The sequence below is a fragment of the Pagrus pagrus genome (assembly GCF_965226575.1).
Source record: "Pagrus pagrus genome assembly, chromosome: 4".
Taxonomy (NCBI): Eukaryota; Metazoa; Chordata; class Actinopteri; order Spariformes; family Sparidae; genus Pagrus; species Pagrus pagrus.
This window is the reverse complement of record NC_140188.1, coordinates 4,821,415-4,845,399: the sequence shown is the minus strand read 5'-3', so window position 1 is coordinate 4,845,399 and position 23,985 is coordinate 4,821,415. Positions and strand designations below refer to the sequence as shown.

The 23,985-nt window shown below is 42.0% G+C and overlaps 2 protein-coding genes across 2 annotated transcripts; one reads left to right on the top strand and one right to left on the bottom strand.

The window, feature by feature from the left end:
* The first annotated feature begins 671 nt into the window (after positions 1-671).
* Positions 672-3,575, top strand: exosc5 (exosome component 5). Its single transcript, XM_084351810.1, has 6 exons — positions 672-806; positions 1,331-1,444; positions 2,017-2,138; positions 2,249-2,389; positions 2,950-3,039; positions 3,212-3,575. The coding sequence occupies exons 1-6, from the start codon at positions 710-712 to the stop codon at positions 3,305-3,307; spliced, it is 660 nt and encodes a 219-aa protein (XP_084207936.1). The 5' UTR covers positions 672-709; the 3' UTR covers positions 3,308-3,575.
* Positions 3,451-22,056, bottom strand: tmem91 (transmembrane protein 91). Its single transcript, XM_084351808.1, has 4 exons — positions 21,481-22,056; positions 10,286-11,866; positions 7,320-7,466; positions 3,451-6,411 (listed from the first exon to the last, which is right to left on the bottom strand). Exons 2-4 carry the CDS (start codon positions 10,718-10,720, stop codon positions 6,256-6,258), a joined length of 738 nt encoding a protein of 245 aa, XP_084207934.1. The 5' UTR covers positions 10,721-11,866; positions 21,481-22,056; the 3' UTR covers positions 3,451-6,255.
* Between the last annotated feature and the right edge of the window lie 1,929 nt (positions 22,057-23,985).

The window sequence follows — 23,985 nt, the reverse complement described above, 5'->3', positions numbered from 1 at the left end:
TCTGCTATTATGGACAACTTTAGGCACAGGTGACTGAAATGAGAAAAAAGACTCAACCTCCTTTTTGCAGAGAAACATAAAGGAGGAGCATCGGCTCTAACATTGTGAATAAATTCATTGTATGGATATTATCTGTGTTGAGCTGTGATTTCATGTGTGATTTTATGTTCCTATGTTACTATTAACCCCCATGCAACTGATAACATTAAAAAAAAATACTAGACCACATTTAGTACAAAAATGTTCGATGTCAAAAACTGCGATAAAATTGCTAAATATTAATATTATTTTCAACTTTCACAGGGTTCAACATCAGTCCTGAAAATAACTAACACCACTTTATATTGTTATTGTTTAATGTCTTTCAAAAACATGTCGATAAAGGTGAAAAAGACGTTTGACCGCAGTGGAGTCATGGAAGTTTGCTTATATTTCCGGTGAATATTTTCGAAATAAAATTAACTAACTCACCGGTCACAAAAAAAAAAAAAAACAGTAACGATCATATAAATTGCTCTCCAGCTCTCTGTGATTCCACTCTTATATAGATACTTACATCGATCATTTAAATTATTTAAAAGCATCAGTAAGGGGATATTCAAGTTTTACCGCCTCGTTCTTACGTCATCAGGAAAGGCCTAAAATAGCAAAACATATTACGTCACTCTCGCGCGACGACGAACTAGTTTCCCACCGTCAGATCAGCGTGATGGAGGCGTGCGGCTCTTCAAGTGTTACTCTGAGAGAGTTTGGCTGTGAACAGAGCTTACTGTCGCGACCCGACGGTTCAGCGTCCTTCATCCAAGGTAACGACACACATCAAGTATCTGAGCCAGCTGCGAGGCAGACAGGAGCCGGACTCAGGCTGTCGTTAGCCCGTTTTATAGCGTCCAGTCAGTCTGCCATCACCTTCAAACACAAAACACAGCAGCAACAGCTCTCTGATGAATTTGATTCGTTTAAATATCCAATAGTTTGTAATATGTTGTGTATTTCTGTAACTAGTTTTTACTCTACTGCAGATTAGATACTATCACACTATTTGTCAAAGTAATAACCCTTAATTTTTGTAATTGCTCTGCAGTCTTCAGACTCCATGCAAGAGAAGCTTATTAATCTATCATTTTAAAAACATATGTGAAGTTGATGGCGAGCTGAGATGCTCCATCTTAATGATGGCAGTTTCTATGCTTTTCTCCCCTCAAGACTTCATATTTTTCTGTTATTGTCTGTATTCAGTTGTTTTCACTTGGGGCAGATCATAATTTCCCCACGAGGATCAATAATGTATTGTCTGCTGAATAATGTCCTCCTGTGTTCTTGTGTAAAGGAGACACCAGCGTGTTGGCTGGAGTGTACGGACCAGCCGAGGTCAAAGTCAGCAAGGAAATCTATGACCGGGCAACACTGGAGGTGCTGATTCAGCCCAAAGTGGGACTGCCCAGTAAGTGATTATCCAAAGAAATAACTCATTTCTCATCATGCAGCTTTATTTGATTTGTTTACTATAATGCAGCCCCTGAAGTTTGTCCTAATTCAGTGTGGGTGGTTTAAATCTTTATTTTGTGTGGGCGATAATTATATATTAATAATAATATATTCGAGAATAGGGAGATACACAGGGAGATGGTCATATACAACAACGTGCTATAAAATCATGTACAAAGATACTAGATTAGATTGATGTAATGCTGCAAACATGAAATATCTGTATCTAATGTTCTTTTTGAATATTTTACACAGCACAGGCAGGATGCTGTAGTTACAATGCAGTATTGAGATTAGGAAATATGAAATGTATATGAAAAAGTTTCTTGCAGTTCAGAAATGAAATGTTTCTCCAAGCTTATTTAAGGTAAACTTGAGGTTGGTCATTAACTGTTGATTTTAAAGCCTTTTCCACTTCTACTGTCCAAAAGTTGTCATACCACAACACACCACAAGATGGAAGAAGTGAGGCACTTAGTTTCCAGTCTGAATTGAGTATGTATCCCAACTTTTTAATTTATTTTCCAGGTGTGCGGGAGCGATCGCAAGAGCAATGTGTGCGAGAGACGTGTGAGGCATCCCTCCTCTTGTCACTTCATCCTCGCTCCTCTCTCACTCTTGTTCTTCAGGTGCTACATGATGATGGTTCAGTATCCTTCAGTCAAACTTCCTGCTGCTGTAAAGTTAATTTAAAATCTGCTTGTAGGACATTGAGATGTTGCTTTAGGTTGGTGGGTGTTCTTCCTTACCTGTCTCTCAGCTCTTATCCTGTTTTTTGAACGCTGCCTGTATGGCTCTGATGGATGCAGGCCTGCCCATGAGCTGCCTGTTCTGTGGCGTGACCTGTGCCATCGACGCAGACGGTCAGATCATCACAGACCCCACAGCAGCTCAGGAGAAGGTAAATCTGAGGCTCATGTGTTGTGTTGTGTTGTGTTAAACAACACCCCAAAGCTCTTTGATATTGACAAGAACAGCCTCAAGGGACAAAATAAATCACACATAGAACATTTTAATGGATCATCTGAGACGAGCCAGTCTCATAAACGCACTAAGTAATTTTACTCAAGGTAATGGTGTGTTTTATTTGATTGCAACTCTATGAAGTTCACTTCGTCAAAACCTTGCATAACTCAACTAATAATGGTTCAGGCCTGTTTTATTTGTAGTTGGCAAGACACTTTGGGAAATGTAGAAGCCCAACTGAAAAAGAGTCAACCGAGGCAGATTCAGGGGAAAACACCAGAATACACCATCATTTGCAAGTCTCCCTTTAAAGCCTTGTAACAGAATATTTTTAGCAGTGAATTTGTCACTTGTGGAAATTTCTTTGCTTGACTTTTTCAAAATGTCTCTTGTGCATGCCCAAAAATATTTCAGTGTGCCTCCAGAACAGTCAGCGCTGTCATAATCCTCGCTGCATTTGTTAAATTTGTTCTCGTCTGGCTCTGCTCTCACTAGGAAAGTCGAGCTTTGATGACATTTGCTATTGACAGTAAAGAATGCAGAGTGATGATGTCGTCAACCAAAGGATCATTTTCAGTTCATGAGGTCAGTAAATGAATTAAGAAATGTTCTTGGTTTCCAGAAATGCTGCAACATTGTTAAATGTATTTCTTGTGTTCTTGCTAGTTTCTGTCATTATTGTGCTTCTGGTCTGATGATGATTTTTCAGGCTCTATCTGAAGTGATATTACAGACACTGATTGTTGTTCTTCTACAGCTGCAGCAGTGTATAGCCGTCAGTCAGAAAGCATCAGAGAAGATCTTCCAGTTCTACAGAGACTCTGTCAGGCGGCGATACTCCAAAACCCTCTGATGAAGAAGCAGCTCTCTTTTCTAGCCTCTTTTTTATAAAACAATGTATACGTGTACCGATAAAACATTTAGCGACTACTCTGGGCTACCTTCGCTTCAGTTCAGGCAGAACATTCATGATTAAACGAAAACAAAGAGGGAAAATGAATCAAACAAGTGCATTTATTTGGGATTCATTGATTCTTCTTTCAGTATAATATTTACATGTAATACAAGGGTGTCAACTGGGAAATAATATCTCTTGTACTAATAAATCTCATTTGCCACAACCTTTGACTTTTAATTGACTCACTCATTTCGCTATGCCCAGTTGTTATCTATAACGAGTGAGACAAATCATGACGGCGTAATCAGTCCAGGTAATCCACAGTAAATGCTTCCATACACTAATGGTGGTAACTCAGCTGTAACAACAAAGGGTCACTGACAGAAGTGTCCGGTGGAGACGGGATGGTTCAGGATTGTCAGAACTGTACAACACGGTGTGTCGGTGCAGCTGTATCACAGCACATCAGCAGTGAGAGCTGACGGGGGTTAGACACTGACATATCACAGGTGTGTCTACAAATACCACGTACAGTGACCATAATCTATTATCAGCTTGATACAACACTGGGTTTGCAGCAAACAAAAGTATTTGAGTTATTTGAAGTTCAGCTGTGGATTCTATAAAAACTATACATCTAAATAGAAAATGTTCACTTTTTTTTTACCTTAGTCATTTTTTAAAATATCTGTCATACTTGGAGTTCCCTTATTCACAGTTTTGTTAAATGGACTGTTCACCCCAAAATCAAAAATACATCATTTTCCTCCTTGCTATGTGTAGAGCTATTTATCCGCCTAGTTTTGTGCCGAAAAATGTGTTTGAAGGACACGTCAGCAATGTGTCTTTCGAGAAATCATTTGACCCCCTCCACATGTAATATTAGATGTTTTTAACACCTGCATGAACAAACTATTTTCTTTCCATATCATCACGCAGGAGGAAACATGTATTTACTCATGGATGAGTCTCGGCTCTCGACAGCACAGGATGTCAAGAGTCAAATAATGGCTTCCTCCTCAGCTGAGCTGTAACGTTAGCTAGCTTAGGTAGCATAGTCACTACGGCCACGTCATTGAGCAGAAGCACGCCTCCTTCTGCACACTGATACAGTAACAAATATATTTTCATAGAAGGAAACTTGTTGTTTCATACAACTACTGACAACAAGGTCTTTATTATCTTGAGTGACTGGGTCATGATGCCAAGTGCCATCTAGTTCCATTATACTCAAGAAAGCAGACATCTCTACAGACGATATCAACTCGTACCGAAAATATCTAGCTGGACAAACTGCACTACAGGTCTGAGGAAACATGCATTTTTGATTTTGGGGTGGACTGTCCCTTTAATGGCACATTTAAGCTCAAACCAATATGGCCAGAGTGTTTTTTCTTGTATCAAAGCTGTTTTTGCAATAATCGAGGACCAAATGAAGAAGTGATTGAAGCTTGGAGCAGCTCGCCATGCAGGTTTCTCTTGTGACCCAAATGGAGATTTTTACTGAGTCATGCATCACATGGTTGAACGTCAGATGTCTGGTCAGGCTATTTTTTGCAACATTTTTACCAATTTGCTCATCCGAACAAAGTATTCGTTTATATAAGTTTAAGTAGACAGCATCAAAAGTTTGTCATACGGCAATAAGAAGCAAGTTCCTGAAGGATTTCGTTCCTCTTTTCAGAGGAGAAAATAGCAGAATCTATATTTGGGGAGGGTGGAGTAGCAGTCTAGGTTGCTTCTATAAATGGAAAAGCTAATAAAAGGATATAAATAAAATGTTTTTTCTATATTTTTGGCACTTTTCCTTGCAGGTCTGCACCCCTCTGTCTATGTCATCATTTCGTAGCACTGTATAGAAGCAGCTCCTTTATTTCTCTATCTAGAGCCAGCGTCTCACATCACGACCCTGCATCTCATTAAAAACTCATGAACTCATCGTTTATATTTATTTTCTTATATAATGGCACTAATGTATTTTTCATTTAGTGTTTTTTGTGTATTTCTACATAAAGATACTTGGCATAAACAAAGCAGAATCAGTCCTCTGCAGGTAAACAATGAGTGATGCTGAATGTGAAGTCAGGACGGGTTGATCGATGTACATGTGTGGTGTTTCCCTGTGGGTCCCTCCTCTCTCCTGCCAGAGGAGTAGCAAGAAATTCTGGGTTATTGCTTCTGGCTCCTCATGTATGTTTTTTAAAAAATAAAGTCCTGGGGCTCTGAAACGATCACCAGCTTTCACCCCGCCAGCGACAGCGCTCGCTCAGGCCCTCCCACAGCAAGCTCCATCAGGATTTCGCTGCTGCTGCTGCTACGTCCTTGCCGTGACCTTCTCATAAATCTGTAGTATCCGTCGCCGTGTGCTGCCCTCCACTTTGCTCCTCCCCGGCAGACGTGGACACAAGTCCCCTCTCTTCTCTTTCTGCTTCTCATTATTCGTCCACTGCTATTGTGACAGTGATATCTACAGTGTTGTGATAACATCTGCATTTGTTGTCACAGTTTTTCTCTTACTACAGTAACGATTAACATGTGATGACGGCCACAGCACATATGTAATGGATGACAGGTAACTTAAATCCCATTTGCAGACTTAATCTTCTATATGAAGTGATATTGTATAACTTCTTTTCCAATTCTTCTTCTTCACGTGCGAGGAATGTCCTCTGAGCTGAATTATGTCCTAATCCAATTAGATGTGATAATGATCTACACACCAGCATTGTCCATTCTCTGCTGTTCCAGCTTGGTGTAGAAGATAAGACGTGAGTGCAGACGGGACAAAGACTGTGATTATTTTACATTTACAGGTGATATGTTGACATGAAATGTGTGAGAGATCTGTTTTTGTGTGTGTGTGTGTGTGTGTGTGTGTGTGTATCCGTGTGCAAGAATTGCTTTTATGGTGGTTTTCCAGACAGGTAGGAGATCAACGCGGCGATAGCACAGATGTACGTTATGATCCCAAACACAATGGAGAGCACCGAGAGCCACAGAGCCTGGCGAGATGCTGCGTTCGCCCCCTGAAAATCCCCCTGAGCCGATGCCTTGTTGGTCTGGAGGAGAGAGGAGAGCGAGATAAGGATTAAAAAGAGGAGAGAAGGGCATTCGTCATCATTTGTCAACGTCCTCCTTGGCCTCCACTTTCCTCTTCCACTCATTCGAATCACAAGCTAAGCCCATATTATGTTCCATCTCTGAATCACACCCGCCGTTTGTGCCTCATTCATCACTTTCTCCTCCTTCCTCCCTCCCTCCCCTCTAGCCCTTGTCTTTGACTCTGACCCCTGTTTTAGGTAGCACTCAACAATATTGGAAATCTATCACCTTGGGGCTTCTTGTTATGACTCTAATTAAACCTTAATGAAGGCCATTGATCTGATCAAAAGGCCTTTGCAGCTTGCTGCCACTTAGCTTTGCAAAAGCGTTAATGGGATTTTTTCCCTGCACTGCTGGAAGGATGCCTATATAAACTAGGGGCCTCTGGCGACTAGAGATAGAGGTGTTGGGGGATTTTCAACGCTGCCAGTTGTAATAGTGACTGATGAGATAGTTTGTGCAGGGATGTTGTTCCCTTCTCCCTTTAACCTGCTCCATATTTACACCTACTTTGTCTTGGAGGAGACGAATCATCTCAGCTATCAAATTACTGTAAACTCTGCACAAGTGACTGTTACAGAGGACTGAATGAATTTTACATTCCTCCTTTAGATTTAGATTTAGATTTAGATTGTTGAGCTCTTTGCTGTTTCAAAGCTCTTGTGGTATAATCCTGCAAATCTAGGTGTAATCCCTCCTGTCTAAACTCTAAGACACTGGACCTGTTGGTAGTCCACACACACTGCGCAGGGTACAAAATCACCCTTGGCTGTGAACTACAGTGCCAGGTTGTATCTTGTCAGCTGTGTGTGTGTGTGTGTGTGTGTGTGTGTGTGTGTGTGTGTGTGTCTGTCTGTGTGTTTACCTTCTGTGAGAGGTAGAAGGCAGCGATGCCCAGGGGCCAGAAGCAGCAGAGCATGGAGAAAAAGGCCAGGCCCAGGTAGTCCTGAGGGATCATCAGAGGGAAGTTGCTCTCGCTGTCTGTATCACTGAAGTCATCAATGGATGAGTCCTGGGATTCAAACAGAGTGCACTTTAGGTTGAGTTCAGGTTAAAGGGCCTGGAAGTTAGGAAAGCTTCTAACAGTATCCGTCCATGCAGATAGTTTTAGTTTTGTTTGCTCAGCTTCTGAGGTATTTGTCTTTGAGGTTTCTGCCTCTCCTCGGACAGGGACGTCATGTTGTGTTCATGTGTATCTTGTAAACTCAGAAATCTATTGAGTATTTTTTTTTTTATCTATCAAACATGCATAGATAATATGCTCTAAAGGTGCAGTTTGTAGTATTTTGAGGGATATTTAGCCAGAAATGCGATTAAATACTTGTAATCCTGTTTCCATAAGTGTACAATGACCTGAACTAAGAATGATTGTGTTTTCGTTACCTTAAAATGAGCCTTTAATATCTATGTCCGCCATGTTTCTACAGTGGCCCAGAACGGACAAACCATACACTGGCTCCAGAGAGGGCCTTTTCCATTGTTCATGTTTTCAGTGGCCACCAATGTTTCTCCACTTGGTGAGACGTGGGGCGTTCAGTTTCATCCACAAACTCACCGCTTGATGCCATTAAATCCTACACACTTGTCCTTTAAAAGCTGTATTGAACATACACAGATAATATGCTTTTACATAACTCAATTTTGCTTTCCTGTTACGTTGTGTTCATGTCCTCCACAGCAACTGTAAAACTTTGCTGGTGCCTGTAAAATAATGTGACTGAATGGGGTTAGTCTGGATGTGCACTAGCTCTCCTGACCGCGGGCGATTCATGACTCACGCATCTTTTTGTAACAGCTGCATATTCAATCTGACTTCCTCTCTCACTCCGACCCTGTCACGTTACTCTGCTCGTTTCATTTTCCGCGTGAAATAATTGTGCATTTTCCAAACATGCTCCTGTAACATTTGAGCTGATGCTTCGTACACCGGCACCCTTTTCAAAAAAGCTTTTCTTTCTTTGCTTTTAAACACTGATGAAGATCAAATGGGGATAAATCAGAGAACATATAACTGACGGTACTTGAAAGATTAGTTCACAAGGTTATTTAAATTCTAGTGTTGCGATTGGTTTGTCCTGGTTCGGTTTGTCCTGTCTAGAATGATTCTCATATTTCAGGAGTGATCATCCTGGAGCACTCTGGATGACACAATGCTGTTTTGATGCTGCGTTAATTTTGTTAAAGAAAAATGTTCGTCAGTGACCTTTTTTCCTTCCCCTCCTCAAGCTAAAAATAGATTCTTTTACGAGACGAGACAGGACTAGAACGTTAGTGGTGGACTATTTTTACATTTTTCCCCCAATTGTGGGTCTAGTCAGTCTGTCAAAATATGAACAATGCATCCCTGTCATTGATTGACGTGTGCAGATTTCGAGGAATCCCAAGTGAGGCCGCCCCAAACCGACAGCGAGTTATTGACAACAACACGATGGCCCTAACGGAAAACACAATGCACGGTAGAAAAAGGAGACTAAGAGATGCCTTGCTGCTAAAAATGAAGTGTAACATATAAAGTGAAAGAAGTAAAGAAGACTAAAACTGTACTAAAAGTCCATACTCATGTCTACAGTAACTCAGGACACTTCTAGGGTCATCTCTCCTGCTCTGGCATCATATATACTGATCAGCCCTGCAGTGAAAATTCAGCATGAAGCGATGAAGGAGTTTTGGGGGGCAGTTTGAGTCCTTTAACTGAGTGTTTGAAGTGGAACAAAGGAGAAGGAGATGTTGTGCTGCTCCTCTTTGAGGTCACTGCGAGGTTGTATTCCCACAGGCCTGCCTGCGCCTTTGCATCGCTGCACGACTGCCAGCATCCCGAATGAGCTTGAAAAAAAAAGTTATTTCGTGTGCTGCTCTTTTGTCCTTGCGGAGCCAAACTCTTAACCTAAACTTTGCTGCAGCCAACTGCTCTTAATTTTAATGGTGTGTGCAGTGTACAGTGTGTTTGTCCGCTCGCTCGCGTTCTTAATCAAAGTAATAGTTGTTAAACAGCCTCCAGCCTTTTAGTTCACAGTGGGTAATTGGACCTTTTGAATTAACCTTGCTGAGAGACTTTTCATAATAATTTAAACAACCAGCAGCTACTCTTTTTTATGACATATCATTTCTCATGTTGACTCCCAAAGCATCACATGACCACTGTAAGAGTCTTAAAGCTAATTTACATTCACTCCAGGGTGGGCTTTGCTCAGTGATCTATGAAATAGAACTGGCATCCTCCATCGCGACTGTAGTGTCATTACCTGCACCGAAGCAGGAGAGGAGCTTTATGTAATCTGGCTTTTTGACAGTAAGCATTCAACTGCTACCTACCCCGAGATGCATTGCTCATATGTCTATTTTTAAGTTCCTCTTCGGTGCCCAGAATCTGTACTCAGATTATGAGAGTCTCTCTCCGAGCAACAACGGTAATTTGGTAGGAATTAGATGATTATTTATGTGTAGAGGTGACACAGTTAGTAAATTCTTTGATTAGTTATTAGACAGAAAATTAATCTGCAGCTATTCTGATGATTGATTCGTCGTTGAGGTTCTTCATCAGACAATAATGCTGACTATTCTCTGCTTTTCTCTGTTTTATATCATTGTAAACTGAGTGTCTTTGGGTTTGGACTGTTGGATGGACAAAACATTTAAAGATGCCCTCTTGGACTGTGAGACATTGTACTATTAACTATATATTTTCTGATGCTTAAAAGTCTATTTTGGAGGAAATGGCCGAACGTAGCTCCAAATATATATAGGGGGCAACATAACTGCTAGTTTAAAATGAATGCTTGATTTTTCAAAGACACAAACTCAGCTGTCAGCATATGATAATAAATGTCTTACGTCCGAGTCAGGGAGCAGGTCATCCTCATCATCCATACTGTAGGACACACTGTGGAAGTCCTGTGCCTCGGCCAGCAGCTTCCTCTCCAGCGTGGAGCCGGGCCGAATGTCCACAAAGGTGGTCTCCAAGTAGTCTTTGCTGAGCAGGGAGTCTGCGTGGCCCCAGATGGGGGCCGGTGGGTAAAATGACTCCAGTGTGCGGGGTAAGGAACAAGGGTCCAGTAGCTGCTGCTGCTGAAGCTCAGGAGGATGTCCACAGTAGCCCCTCCATGCTAAAGGAGGGTAGGCCCTGTCCTCCTCACACTTAACCAAGATGCCTTTGTACATCCCACCAGGGGCCTGTCCAGTCCCGGGTCCCAGTCCCTGCCCTGATGCCCGGCTGTTATTGTCGCTTTCTCCCAGAAGAGGGTGCTCCAGTTCATCTAGATTCTCCATCCCTCTCTTTTAATACCAACCACACAAGAGGCCACCGCATCAACAACCAAATGTAATCTACAAATCAGTCCGCAAAGCGTCTCCCTGAAGAGTGTCCGATGGGTTTATGCAAAGGCAGCTGCTTCGCTGGTTTTAGTGTTTCAGTGGTAATCCATCTTTGATCCTATTCTTTAATTTTTCTCTTATTTCAGGTTTAGGACAGAGTGAAATATCCGTAATGCACCAGCGTGTGCTATGTGATGTACTGAAGTTGCGTTGAGGGATTCAAGTTCTTCTTCTCCTCACATGTCATAAGCTATTTGTTTCAGGGCTTGATGGCTCAGGGTTTGCCCCATGTCTTCCATTTCACATGATTGAGTGTGTCAGTGTTCATGAATATGCTAACGCGACTACTTTCTCTCTCATACAATATGGAAATGTCAATTCGGATGATGGAGGACCTTGATTAGTCCCAGACAGGCTAATGAAAATACTGGGCAATAGGATTTCACTGTGACTGGCCCTCAGGAACTCTTGCATTAAAGTATGAAGTCCTAATCTAAGCACAGTGTCATAGTTTCAGTGTGACAGCACTGGACGTCAATCTTTCCCTTGGAAATGGGTGATGACTTAAATGATTGTAAAGAGAATAGATAACAAAATAGATTTCAAGCTGTCATGACACGCAGCTGCATGTTTGTTCCTCTGCAGGAGTTTGAAAAAAGTGCACTCCCACAGTTTTATAAAAAGAGGCCAAAGGCAGCAGGCCTTCAGATGACTGGACTGATGCACAGTGGGTTGTTTTGAAGCTTGAATATGCACGACCTCCAGCAGCAGTCAAACTAGTGGCGCAATGAACGGATTGGGGCCATATTTGAGGGCAGTTAATCTGTAAAAGCAACAAGGCTCCAGAAATAGCATCCTATGTTGCACATCCGCAGGTCAGCCGGCCTGACAACATGCCTGCTCCTCTGTTGTTGCTGCAGGAAGTGATAATGACGAAATCAAAGTCCTCCGGTGTTGATTTATGGCTGTGGGTTTGCTGCTTGCCCTGGCAGCGCTCCTTTAGGACATTTATTTTTAATGTCCACCTTAAGAGGGTTGCCGTCAGGACAGATGAGGACTCGGGCAGCTTTCGATCCAGCTCTCCGACGAGGACGAGGATGTCTGTTAAGAGAAGGACAAGGTCACACAAAATATTTAGACTTTACAGCTCAACTCTAATTCTCTGCACACAGCATCCTGTTACTGAGGCTCCAGTTTAAGAGTCTTTCCTCACACACCCACACAACTAGGGCTACATGGCTAAACCCCGACCCCCAAAAAACGTCACCGCAGCATTAAGTGCTACTGAAGTGTCCATTCAGTCCACATCAACTCTGACCTTTGTCACAGCGTTACTGTCCTCAGAACCAGCTGTCCTTTCCGCCAGGACAGCTCCTGTTGACGGTGACCGGACAAATTGTCTTAATTGTCTCAAGAGGCTGATTAATTTATTTCTGCTTTATAGAGAGGGAAAATGGCATTGTGTTTATTTAATTACTCATTTATTTCTGCCACCCATCATTAGCTTCAAATTCCCAAAGTGAAGCCAGGAATCTCATTGTGAAACTGGGCCTTGACTGATCACTAAAGATATAAGTTCACAATGTATACCGCAGCAGATTAGTGTGATTTGAAAGGCTGCCTATTGAGATTAGATTTCCCGAAAGCACACCTGAGGAAAAAAAGAGGTTGGACCTCCAGAAAATGCAGCAGAAACAGTTCAGACAACTCATGATTTGCTCTTTACCCTAACATGAACCTAAGCACAGAACTATAAACAAAGAATCAATCCAAAAATAAATGATTAACCTTGCGGGGACCAAGAGGAAAGGCGAGTCCCCATAATGTCACTATGTGAACAGGCACGATCTGATATCGCCGTGTTGGTGCGGCTGCTGAAAAATTATAATTAATGTGATGTAAATGGAGAAGTTATCCTGTCTAACACGTGGCTGACGTTGTGAAATGTTCTATTTTAACCCAACACCATCTTTTCCTAAACCTAACCAATCATTTTTGTTGACTCAACATAACCAAAGTGTGACAGAAAGCTGAAAAGGGAATAATAAGTCAACAGTATACACAATCCGTATTGCCACATATATAGCTATATACCATGGCTTGCTCCAAATGTGGATATCAGTTAAACCATGTGAACAGACTCCCCAAAACATGGTTAAAACAAATAGACTGTTTTTTTAAAAAGGCCTCAATGTACTGCCTCTTAGTGTGTGAAATGATAACTCGACTTTGGCTTCACACCAGTTTCCTGATGACTGTCTTTACAGAATCTATCAAAACTGAATAATTAATTCAGACTAATACAGTTAATCTGACAGAGCTTTAAAATGTGTTTATCTTAATTCAGTTAAATTAAAACCTCAACACTCTTCTCTTTCTCCTCTAACCACTGAAATCCACATACTCACTCACTGCACACCCCAAAAGCAGCCCGGGGCTCTGATGATAATTCCCTTTTTTTTTGTCTTTTTTACATTAATTAATTATTGTGAAAGCTATCTACCACTGATCCCACAATATGATATATTAATTCACTGCAAAGAAACTTTATACAATGCAAACCTTCAAACTATACCGGTAGAATTGGCTTAATTACCTTATGTGTAGTTAGCTGAGCTTTATTCATCGAGCAAAATCTGAGAACAAGTTACATAGAAACACTTATGAAACACACAAATATCATCAAAAATATCAGTAAGCCGACCTTTAAAATCCTCCAGAGGAAAGAGCGTCTCTAAATTCATATTGTTGTGTTGTTCATTCCAACAGTACAGGTGAATAAATAATAAGGCAGAGTGTAGTAAAGTCAGTACCAGTGTTAGTGTGCCTGAGGTGTGGCAGCTGCCTGGCACACAGCTCGGTGTGTTTCACAGGAAGGCCCGTCCCTGAAAACTGCTAACTCAGCACTATATCTCCAATCAATACACATGCATTCAGCTCAAGGCAGGCAGAGAAACGGGACATGGGACACACTGTAACTCTGCATATGATCAGCTGCTGCAGTGTTGAAACACTGGCCTGAGCACTACTGATACCCAAACTTAAGACTCAAGTGTTTCGGTAGCCAAGGTTCAATTAACAGCTTTTAAAATGGACAGATGCTATTTTTATAATGTAAAATGTAACCAACACAGGTCACTTATTGTTTTTCTCCATTCTAGTTGCTTAGAGACCTTGACAAATATGAATCTATTCTTATTTTTGAAGTAGAAAATATAAGAAAGCGCTTTGGGTCGATGGATCGTCTGTAGCTGCTGATTAGCGCAGGTGAACTCCACACAAGGCAGGCTGAGCTTGAAAATGCACCTTTTTCTCTTTTTCTATTCTTATTTGAAAAACTTACTTTTTCTGAAAACATCAACATTGAGTTTTAGTGAGGACAATAAAAATAAACCCTTTTGTGATATTTTGTTCAGGGGCAGTCGTCACTCTAACTTTTTGTTGTCACAACACATTGATTTGATCGACGTTTCAATGCTATTTTCTTTATTTCTTTGAGTTAATTTTACAGGGATAGCACTCTTTGATTTAGAGACAAAGTGAGCCGGAGTTAGCTTAAAAGGATCATTTCAGTCCACTGTCCCTGGCTAGCTTTGAAAACTGCACCCTAAAAATAGAATAAAACAACATATCACTGGTTCAAACTTGTTAACAACAGAGGAAAAAAGAAATAGGTACACTTTGGGGAAAAATGGCACTTAAGAATAAAAACAGTAAACGCAAGAAGCTTCTTGGTTGTAAAAAACAATCTGGTCTTAAAATAAGTTTCATTTATCTCACTGAAATGCTACAATGCTGACAAATACACTTGGTATGATTTTGAGTTTTTCGCATTGTGATTACAAAGAGCCAGAGCAGACCAAGAGAGGGTTTAAACAGCTGAGACTCAACAGACTGATCAGATTATCTGTCCAACTGCTTCACTATAATGCAGTTATTTATTTATTTTTTAAACTAAACAGACAGAAGAACTGATTCAGTCTTTTTTATCGTTCAGGCAATTCAGAGTGGATGAGATCTTTATAAAAATGACATGCAAACGTGAGGATACATGACATTTTAGCTCAGTCAGTCAAAATGAAAGTTACAATGCTCCTAAAATTGTGATTGAAATCGCAATCACAATACCCGTCAGATTAATCACATTATGATTATTCTGTGCATATTGTTCAGCCACGCTGTGAATGTATATGTGTTAACAGCGCTGATCTCTCCAGGATGTACCCTGCCTCTCACGTAATGCATACTGGGATAGCCTCCAGCCCCCCCGCACAGGATAAGCTGCTTAGAAAATGGATGTATAGTTGGACATATGTGAACCTGCCCAATAACATGGAAGTGATAAGTGACTAAAAACACTATGTGGTCATGTTAAAAGATGAACTTAAACTCAGATGTGACTGACTTCCAAACTAAGAATATCTAAAATTAGCGTGAGTGGCGGAGAAATGCCGACTGTGAGCTGACAAGAGAGAAGTGATGAAGAAAGTCTCAGCATTGTGTGTTTAGGGTCTTTTCATTCCCGGTAGAAAGAGAGTGTCATTTCAACAAACTACATAATATCTAATCAGTAAGTATTCATTCTGCATGGCAGAGTGCTTCACAGGCTCGAGATCAATTCAATGACTCGTTGTTGCACGCCTCACTGCACAGCGCAGGAAAAAAAAAACGGGAATAATTGGGTGTCTTTGGGCTGGCGTGGTGCTGAGGGCTGCATTCTGCTCAGTGAGCTGATACTGCTTCGCTGTGCAAACCCCCTCCGCTCCCCTCCTCTTCACACACCCCTTTATGGAGGGCTAGTGCCTCTCATACTGAACAAGCTGAGTGATCATTCAACACACTGACGTCAGCAACGGCTCTGAGCGAACTGCCTTCCCTTCGTCACACACACACACACACACATATGTGGACATATGGTGCACACTGCACACATGCACTTGTGCTCACTCACACACTAATATTTGTAGCACTTCACCAGCCTTCCCTCTCTCTTCTGCCCCCTCCCAATCGCTGCAGCTTCATTCCAGGAGAGATGCACTCAGCTTTATTACACACACACCCCCTCCCGCCTGCACCTCTGCTCATCCACCATAAAAAGACTTCTGTCAGCTGTATTATAAGCCTGCCTCCTTTTTTGATTCTGCGACGCTCATAAAGCATCCAGTCAGGTGGAGGGAAGGTTGCAAGGACGCCGCCGCAAATCACCACCAGCACTTTTACAAGAGCTCCTCTTCCCTCCTTCGCTATCTCTTTCTTTTTTAGTCTGGTTCTTTGCCATGCACGTACACAACCGCACATTTACTCAGCCCTCCCTCCGTTACTTCTATCCCTCTACTTTTGTTTTTCATATGACGCCTTCCCTTCCTCATAATTCAGCCACTGTACAAAACTTGTCTTACTTGGTACAATTTCTACTTGCTGCCTGAAATAAATCTTGTTCATAAGACCCTGAAATGTGCAACCAAAGTGAAATATTGCATTAAACCCCAGTCGCAAAAGCAGAGAACTGTTGCCGCTGACTCTTACATAGATTTTCAGTATCTCTGCAGTCTTCTTGACACACACTGACTGACTCTCAGCATTCACACTCGTGTACAGAGCTGGAAGTAATTGCTGTTATATTTCAGCCGATACAGATTGAGGAGATGCAGATACAGTGAACTCACTTGTAGAAAAGAAATGGCACAGTGGCTGTAGGAAATTGGAGCTGTGAACGCCTGTAGGCTCTAATAAGAAGACATCTTGAAGAACAGCGATGTCAGCCTGATAAGAGCAGAGCAGGCTGCAAGATACGCCAAACAAAAATCTGAAAACCCAAGTGGCGGTTAAATGGCCCTATTGATTTCATTTCCAAGTCCTTTTTCACACACTCTCTCTCTCTTCCTTGTCCGTGTGGAGTGACTGACAAGAGCAGAGAGGAAAGTGAACAGAAAAGATAAGCAAAACACAGGCGGCGACGTGGAGCGCGTTGCATAGCTCGTGAAAACCCAAAGTAACATCATGTTCCTATGGAAACAAATTCACCATGGAGTGGAGTGCTCACTGCAGGATAAATGAAGCAGAGGCTAATTTGCCATTTCAGTACTGTTCCTCTGCTCGGCTTGATAATAACTGGATGGGATAATTCCAGCCTTGCAGTGCCTTCCAGTAAGGATGTGTTACTGTCACATTAGACCGCAAAGGATGGATAATTTCCACAGAATTACTCTATAATAACAAACGAGCGCAGTCACGCAGGCGCTGGGTTCACTTGAAACCCCCTGTGCAGAATGTGTGTATGACAGTGTGAGCTCATTAATCAGTCCACGGTATGCCCCCGTCTAACCCCAGATACACACATGCACGCACTCAAACACACAGTCATGTCGTTTTCCTTCACACACACTCACAAACGTGCATGTAGTCCTTTGCAGCTTTGCATCATCTCGCCCTTTCAGACGCGCACACGGTAAACAAACCTTTTGAAACCCTCCATGTCCTGCCTCCCACATGCTCACATGCATAACTACACACATCATACACAAACTCACTGACGCACAGACAAACACACTCTACTCGCACAGCTGGTGCTTGTGTGCAATGAGGCCCGAGGAATGAGAAACTGCAATATGTTGCAAATGGCTTCGGCATCTCTGCAGAGTGTGTTGTAAGATGTACTCCGTGTTATACATCGCTGGACACACATGGGATTCACTGTACAGGGACTGGCTATACCTCACAATGTTGCATTGTTTGCGTAGTCGTGTGTGTATGTGTCACGCGTGTTTCAGTGTCTTTTACAGCTGCTCAGTTCACTATCCCCCAGGGTTTACATGTATGGATGTGTACTGGTTGTATGTGGATGTTAGTGTGTCAAAAAAACCCCGAACTGAGCATGAAAGATAAGGCTGCTTAAAGGCTTGTTGTATACACTCGAACATTCCCAATAACATACAACACACTGAGTACCAACACAAAAGCAAATACATATATTTAATTGGAAGTAATTATTTTTACTTCAAGGAAAAAATATTTCAAAATTGTACCCACGTGATCACTGTTAAGATCTGATGAAATAAATGTATGACAGCTTTTAAACCTCAAATTTTAACAGCGTTATCTAAACCACTTATTTAAACAGGAAAACAAATGCAACAAACTATTAACACGCTGTTATAAAGCTCTGTAGTTACAGTAAAGATGTCCAAAACGATTTTAAAAAACATGTTTTAGAGGATGAGGACATGTAGAATAGACATTTTGTACAGTCAACATATAATAATATGGAAGTGTGTCCATCCTTTGTCCCACCCAAATTATATTTTTGACTTGGTAGGGTCAAATAAACCTCTAATGACGAGGAGATAAATCAGATTAATTGTAGTAGCTTGTTAGCCTGTGGACATGTATGTGAACATCGACATGAGCTATGTCCATGTTTCTCCTGCCTACTTTCTCTTAGCTGATTGAAAGTGTCAAACCATCAGTAAAAACTGTCAGATCAAGACTGTTTTGAGTACATAGACTGATTCAGAGCTGCTGCCACCCAGGAGAACCACATCAGTCTTGAGGAATAAACATGAACAGTAACATCATACACCAGTAAATGTGATGCTGATGTGGTGATCACAAAGACAAAAAAATAATTTCCCAACTAGAAGACCTGGATGGATAGAGAGGTGGGGGCTCTATCCAAGCTAGCTTTTCGGTCAGGTGACAAGGAAGCATACGACACCACCAGAGGAAGACTGAGAGCCGGTATCAAGGAGGCAGAGAGGAGACATCAGCAGAGACTGGAGAGGGACCTCAACACCAACAACACCACAGATGCTCAGCAGGTGATCCAGAACATCACAGGCTACGCAAGAGCCGACTTTGATCTCCTCAACAAAGACTCAGCTGTAAAGTCTACTCCACCTCCAGAGAAACGGCCACTGTCAGAATCCACGAGTGTGCCTCCTGAGAATATGAGTAAAGCTGCTCAGCCTGATAACATCCCTGGTCGTTAAGGAAAAACATGAGCCAATCAGCAAATCAGTGTTATTACTGAAATTTTTAACATACCACTCTCACAGGAGAGCGTTCCCACCTGCTTCAAGACCTTCACCTGTTTGCATTCAGTACCAACAGATCCACAGAGGGTACCATACCCCTACATCAGAATGATGTTTGTGAATTTCAGCTCGGCATTCGATACGATCTCATCTTTGAAAATGACTGCCATACCTAGTATGCTACCACACTCTGCAACTGGATATTGAACGTCCTTATACACAGATTGCAGACATTTTGGACCGGCAGTCACCTCCTTCACTCGATAGCTCAACACCAGAGCACCTCATGGCTGTGTACTCAGCCCCTGCTTTTTCACACTGTGTACCCATGGCTGCAATCTCCTCTGTTGTGAAGTTGGTGGATGAAACCACCACCGTCTGCTGGATATCAAACAACACTGAGACTTCGTATCAGGAAGAAATCAACAATCTTGCAGAGTGGTTGCAGAGGAGCAAAAGAAAGCATCCTGTCAGGAAGCATTAGAAACTGACAAATGGGACGTGCATGGTCCAGGAGAGGAGGGTTTCGCAGCGAGATTGATTAAATCTGGCAAGTGATACAGAGGTATCCACTGCCGTACCACCAGACTGCAGAGAAGCTATTGCTTTATTGTTTATTCTATTCTATTCTAATTTAAATATTTGTACATGATCTATATGTATATAAGCCTTCCTGTAACAAAAACAATCGATACAATGTCCTCGCAAGCAGCCAAAACGATTGTCTGCTGGAGAACGCGTGCAGCAATGAGCCGAGTGAGGTAATTAGCCTCTCACAGATCTTTACATGAGCAATGATGTATAACATGGCCTCATCATCATCACAGAGGGAGGGCATATTTGTTGGCCTCTAATTGACAATGACCTACACACACACACACACACACACACACACACACACACACACACACACACACGGAGGACAGATCAGATTAAGAGCAGGGGAAAGACCTGCTCTTAATCAGGAATGTTATCAGGAAGAAACGCCTGCGTGTCCTTTAAAAGCACTCAGACTGCCTTTGCTCTCTCACTGTCCCCCGAAACACATTTTACAATTCAGATTCTGATTGGAGGCTGAAAATATTTCAGATTTTCTGCCTGAACAAAAGATAAAAAATACGTTAAGGGATGCGGATGTGTCAGGTTGTCTGAGATTTCAGGAGTGCTGCATGAGCGTGCTACGGTTTTGTGTTACAGCACACCGGGTTGTCATACGGTGGTAAATTGCTATGTACAAACAAGAACAATAGAGCAGAGCTGTGTGTATTTGTAAAGGAGGGATGCTCTGCTGCTGTTGGGCTTCTACTCCAAAGCAGCGTATCCTCTATATCTTCATAAATATACACAGAAAACAGCGAGATAATGAATTTTCAGTTTGATTAATAATGAAAGACTGAAGAGCAAGATCAGTCTTTTCATTAAAACACAGCAATATTAAATTTGTTTCACTCCCTATGAAACATATATAGATTATCAATTATTAAATATTATCCCTGATTCAATTATTGAAAGATTTCATGTAATAACAGAGATTCACTTAACATTCACGACCCACTCTGACAGATTTCTGCTGACGTGGAAGCCAAACATGAGTAGTAGAAGAAAAATGTGTAGTTTCTAGTGATCACATGCTGAAAGATACAGAAGTGACGGCGTGTTTCTCGTCATATGTGGGAGAAGAGAGCGTTAAAAATGTACATAATAACAGCTTACCGGCCAAATGATGGCGCTAACAGACATCAATAGGTTCAGTACCTCCCCATGGGGCAACTGTGTACCAAGCTTTTGTAATATTGATGAATTTGTGCACTTTATCGTATATTATATATATTATATCAACCGTTATATGTATTAGGGTAATTTTAACAGCTATAAAAAAAGCAGCTGAATACAATGATGTCCTAAATATACTGGACATGTTTAAAGTGAAGGCATGTATCCAGCTGTAAGTACGTTGTAGAAGGAGTTTGTGAATTATTTACACAATAAGAGCTTTATACCTTGGGGAACATGTGTACCAACTTCCACTCCTTTAGACAGACTGCCATTCAAACATTTATAAAGAAAAGAAAAAGAAAAAATATGTTATCCTAATAAATATAAGAGATAAAAACGCACAATAAGAGCAATACTCAATATGTTTAAAATGTGGAGGCATGTTTCCAGCTGTGAGTATTTCATTAAAAAAAAACGTGCATGTAAGGAGTTAAGAGCAAAGTAAAGAATTAAATAAATCACACTAATAAATAATAAATTGTAATCCTTTTACTAGTAAAACAGTAGCCTAATAAAGGTTTACAATTAGTTATAATTAATCTGTATTCTTATTGTACATGTAGACATTTTCATAAAGGAAACAAGAATGCTTTCATATTCAGTATTTTTTTTTTCTTTTTACCAGTTGTACTGTTTGAGTCCTCACATAGATTTGCAGATGTTGTTTTGCGGAGGGAGGAGTGGGGGTTGGGGTTGACAGAACAATAACAGAGAGAAGGGAAAACGAATTATTAACGAGTATTTAACGTTATAGTAGGTGATATACAGTGTGGCTGTTTCAAGCAGAGTCACAGAAACACAACAGTCAACATAAACACAATGATTCAAGGTTTTTCTTTTGTCCTCACACAAAGTGACAGGCTCCAGCTCAGCGTGTTGTTTGTGCTCCTTTAAATATCCTCTCACCTTTACGTTGGGAGCTGTCCTCCTGTCTCCTGTCTCCTGTCCTGTCCTGTCCTGTCCTGTCCTCAGTCCTCCGAGAAGAAACGGGGGAATCCAGCGTCCCAGTTTTAACCATCCACAGCTCTGAATGCTGTTACACACGGATCCACCGCTTTGCTTTGCTTGCGTTTAGCGTGGGCATGTGCAGAAGGTGTGTGTGTATGTGTGTGTGTGTGTGTAATGTCTATACATGAACCGCTTGTGTATCCTACACGTGTTTGAGTGAGAGAGGAGATGATGTGGAGTCACAGAGACAAACTTGTCGGCATCCCTCCGTCGAGCTGTGCTGCAGCAGCTGCGGATGCATGCAGATGCGTTAACACACCTGTGCAGCCTGGCAGCAGTAATGTGTGTTGTCTGTCAGACTCCCCTTCCCCCTGCACAGCATCTCCTCTCGCATCCTGCTCGGCTCGCTCTCTGCTCCTCACAGACAGGAGAGGCTCTCTGATTAATCCTCGCTGCGGCTGCAGCGCATCTCACACGGTGTCAACTTTCTCCTGCCACTCTCAGCTTTTCTCTGACTTTCCAAACACAGCTCTCTTCCTCTCCCCTCCTCTACCTCTCTCTCTCTCTCTCTCCACCTCTCCCTCTCCTCTTTTGCTGCTCCTCAGCTCTGCCACCTTATTACAACGTAAATACTGGGTCCTAAAGCCTGTTGGTGCAGTGCCTGAGCATGTGTGTGTTACATTTCAATTACTCTGAGGTCCTCATAAGGGTAGAAAGAAGAGTACACATATGCAAAGTGAAGGCATTTTGCCTTTTCTTACTTCTTTAAGAGGATTAGAGGGGTCATTTTAGGTTGGAAGGATTGGGGTTAAGACCAGGGATGTAGCTCGGGGGGTTAAGGTTAGCCTTAGCAACACAAATGTGTGTGTTTATTGGGACGCCGGTTGATCTTAGGATTGTGGACATGCTGCAAATGTAATATCCGCAGTGTGCAGTAAAGTGCAAGTATGAGATGAAAATCTCATTGTTGCTGCTTCATGAGGCAAACGCAGGAATGGACAGAGGCAGCAATCAAAACAGAGAGGCCAGGGGAAGAAAAACTGAGGAAGGCAGAGAAAAAAGGGAGGTTGGTGTTAAGCAGTGGCTTCTTGTGTGTGTGTGCTGTACCAGAGTGGAGGCAGTGATGCCCCCCAGCAAGGATGACTCCACTTTGTGTCAGCCCTTTCATGTCCGCTTCACCCTATGACCCACTTTAGCCGCCTGGGCCAGCCCACATTAAGATCTTGAGTCAGAAATAGACTCAAGATGCAAAAACAATCATCCCTGCTTCAGGCTCATGCTCATTTTGCCTCTTTCAGGGGAGGCTGTGCAGGATAAAGCTCAGGCATTGCTGGACACCAGCAATCAATGAAATCCACAGGGCTTACGCTGAGTATTTAATGAGGTGCACTGCTCTTAGTTGGAATCCCCCTCCCCCAGTTTAACCTTTCGGCTGTTTTTTGTTTTTTGTTTTTGTTATTCTCGCTGTTTAGTTCTTTCCAGTCGGTCAGCACAGCCGCAAAGCTGCCCATCTGAATCTCCATTTGTCTTTGGCTGCCAGAGTGACAAGCGGCCTCTCAGTCCATCATGAAGCAAGGATCGATACACTCTCCTTAGTCTGAGCACATCCTCCCCCCTTCGTTCTGTTTTCCATCTCTTTATTTTCTTCCCTCTTCCTTGTGTGTGAGACCGACGTATGGCTTTGTTCACGTCAAACCGATATTGATCGTACAATACGAACAAGCATCGCTGTCCGACTCTGATATGATCGAGGTTTGATAGCAAATACACAAAACAGCTTGTGACACTTGCAGTATAGTTTCACTGTCATGGTTCAATGTCCAAATCTAATATTTTTAAATATTCTGACTTGCAAGCGGCACGATTTGAAAACACCACTTCAAGGACCAACATATCAGATATCAATGACTTCTATCCAAATATATCTATATCAGTCTTCTCAGCACTTGATTTCTGTAGCAGAAAAGCTTTACATGAGCACCATTTCACTGTTTTTAATGTTTTTTCAGCCTGTTCCTAGTGTTTTTCCATCCATTACCCTCACCTGTGTTTTTCCGCCTCACTCGATGCAGCCCAGACGCCATCAAATGTTGGCAATTTGTATGTGATGTGTCAAATGTACCATATTGACTTTTTTGACATTTCTACCACATGTGTCATGTCACACTCACATTTTTAATGGGCTTGCTTTCATGTATAGAGATGCAGGGGGCAGAGGTGGCATTGCAGATTGGCGAGATGGGTGCTCAGCCAGAGAACACTGTTTGAGAGTAATAAATGTGAAACCACCGTCTATTTTTTAAGATGACTGGACATTTTCCTGCCTTGTTTGTGGCAACAAAAGTGGAGTGGACAGTTATGACCTCGGGACATTTCCAGTGGTGTTTGTGACAACAAAACCGTGTAGTTTTAGCCAAAACATGATCTTTCCCTGATCCTAACCGAGTTGTTTTTGTGTCTCAA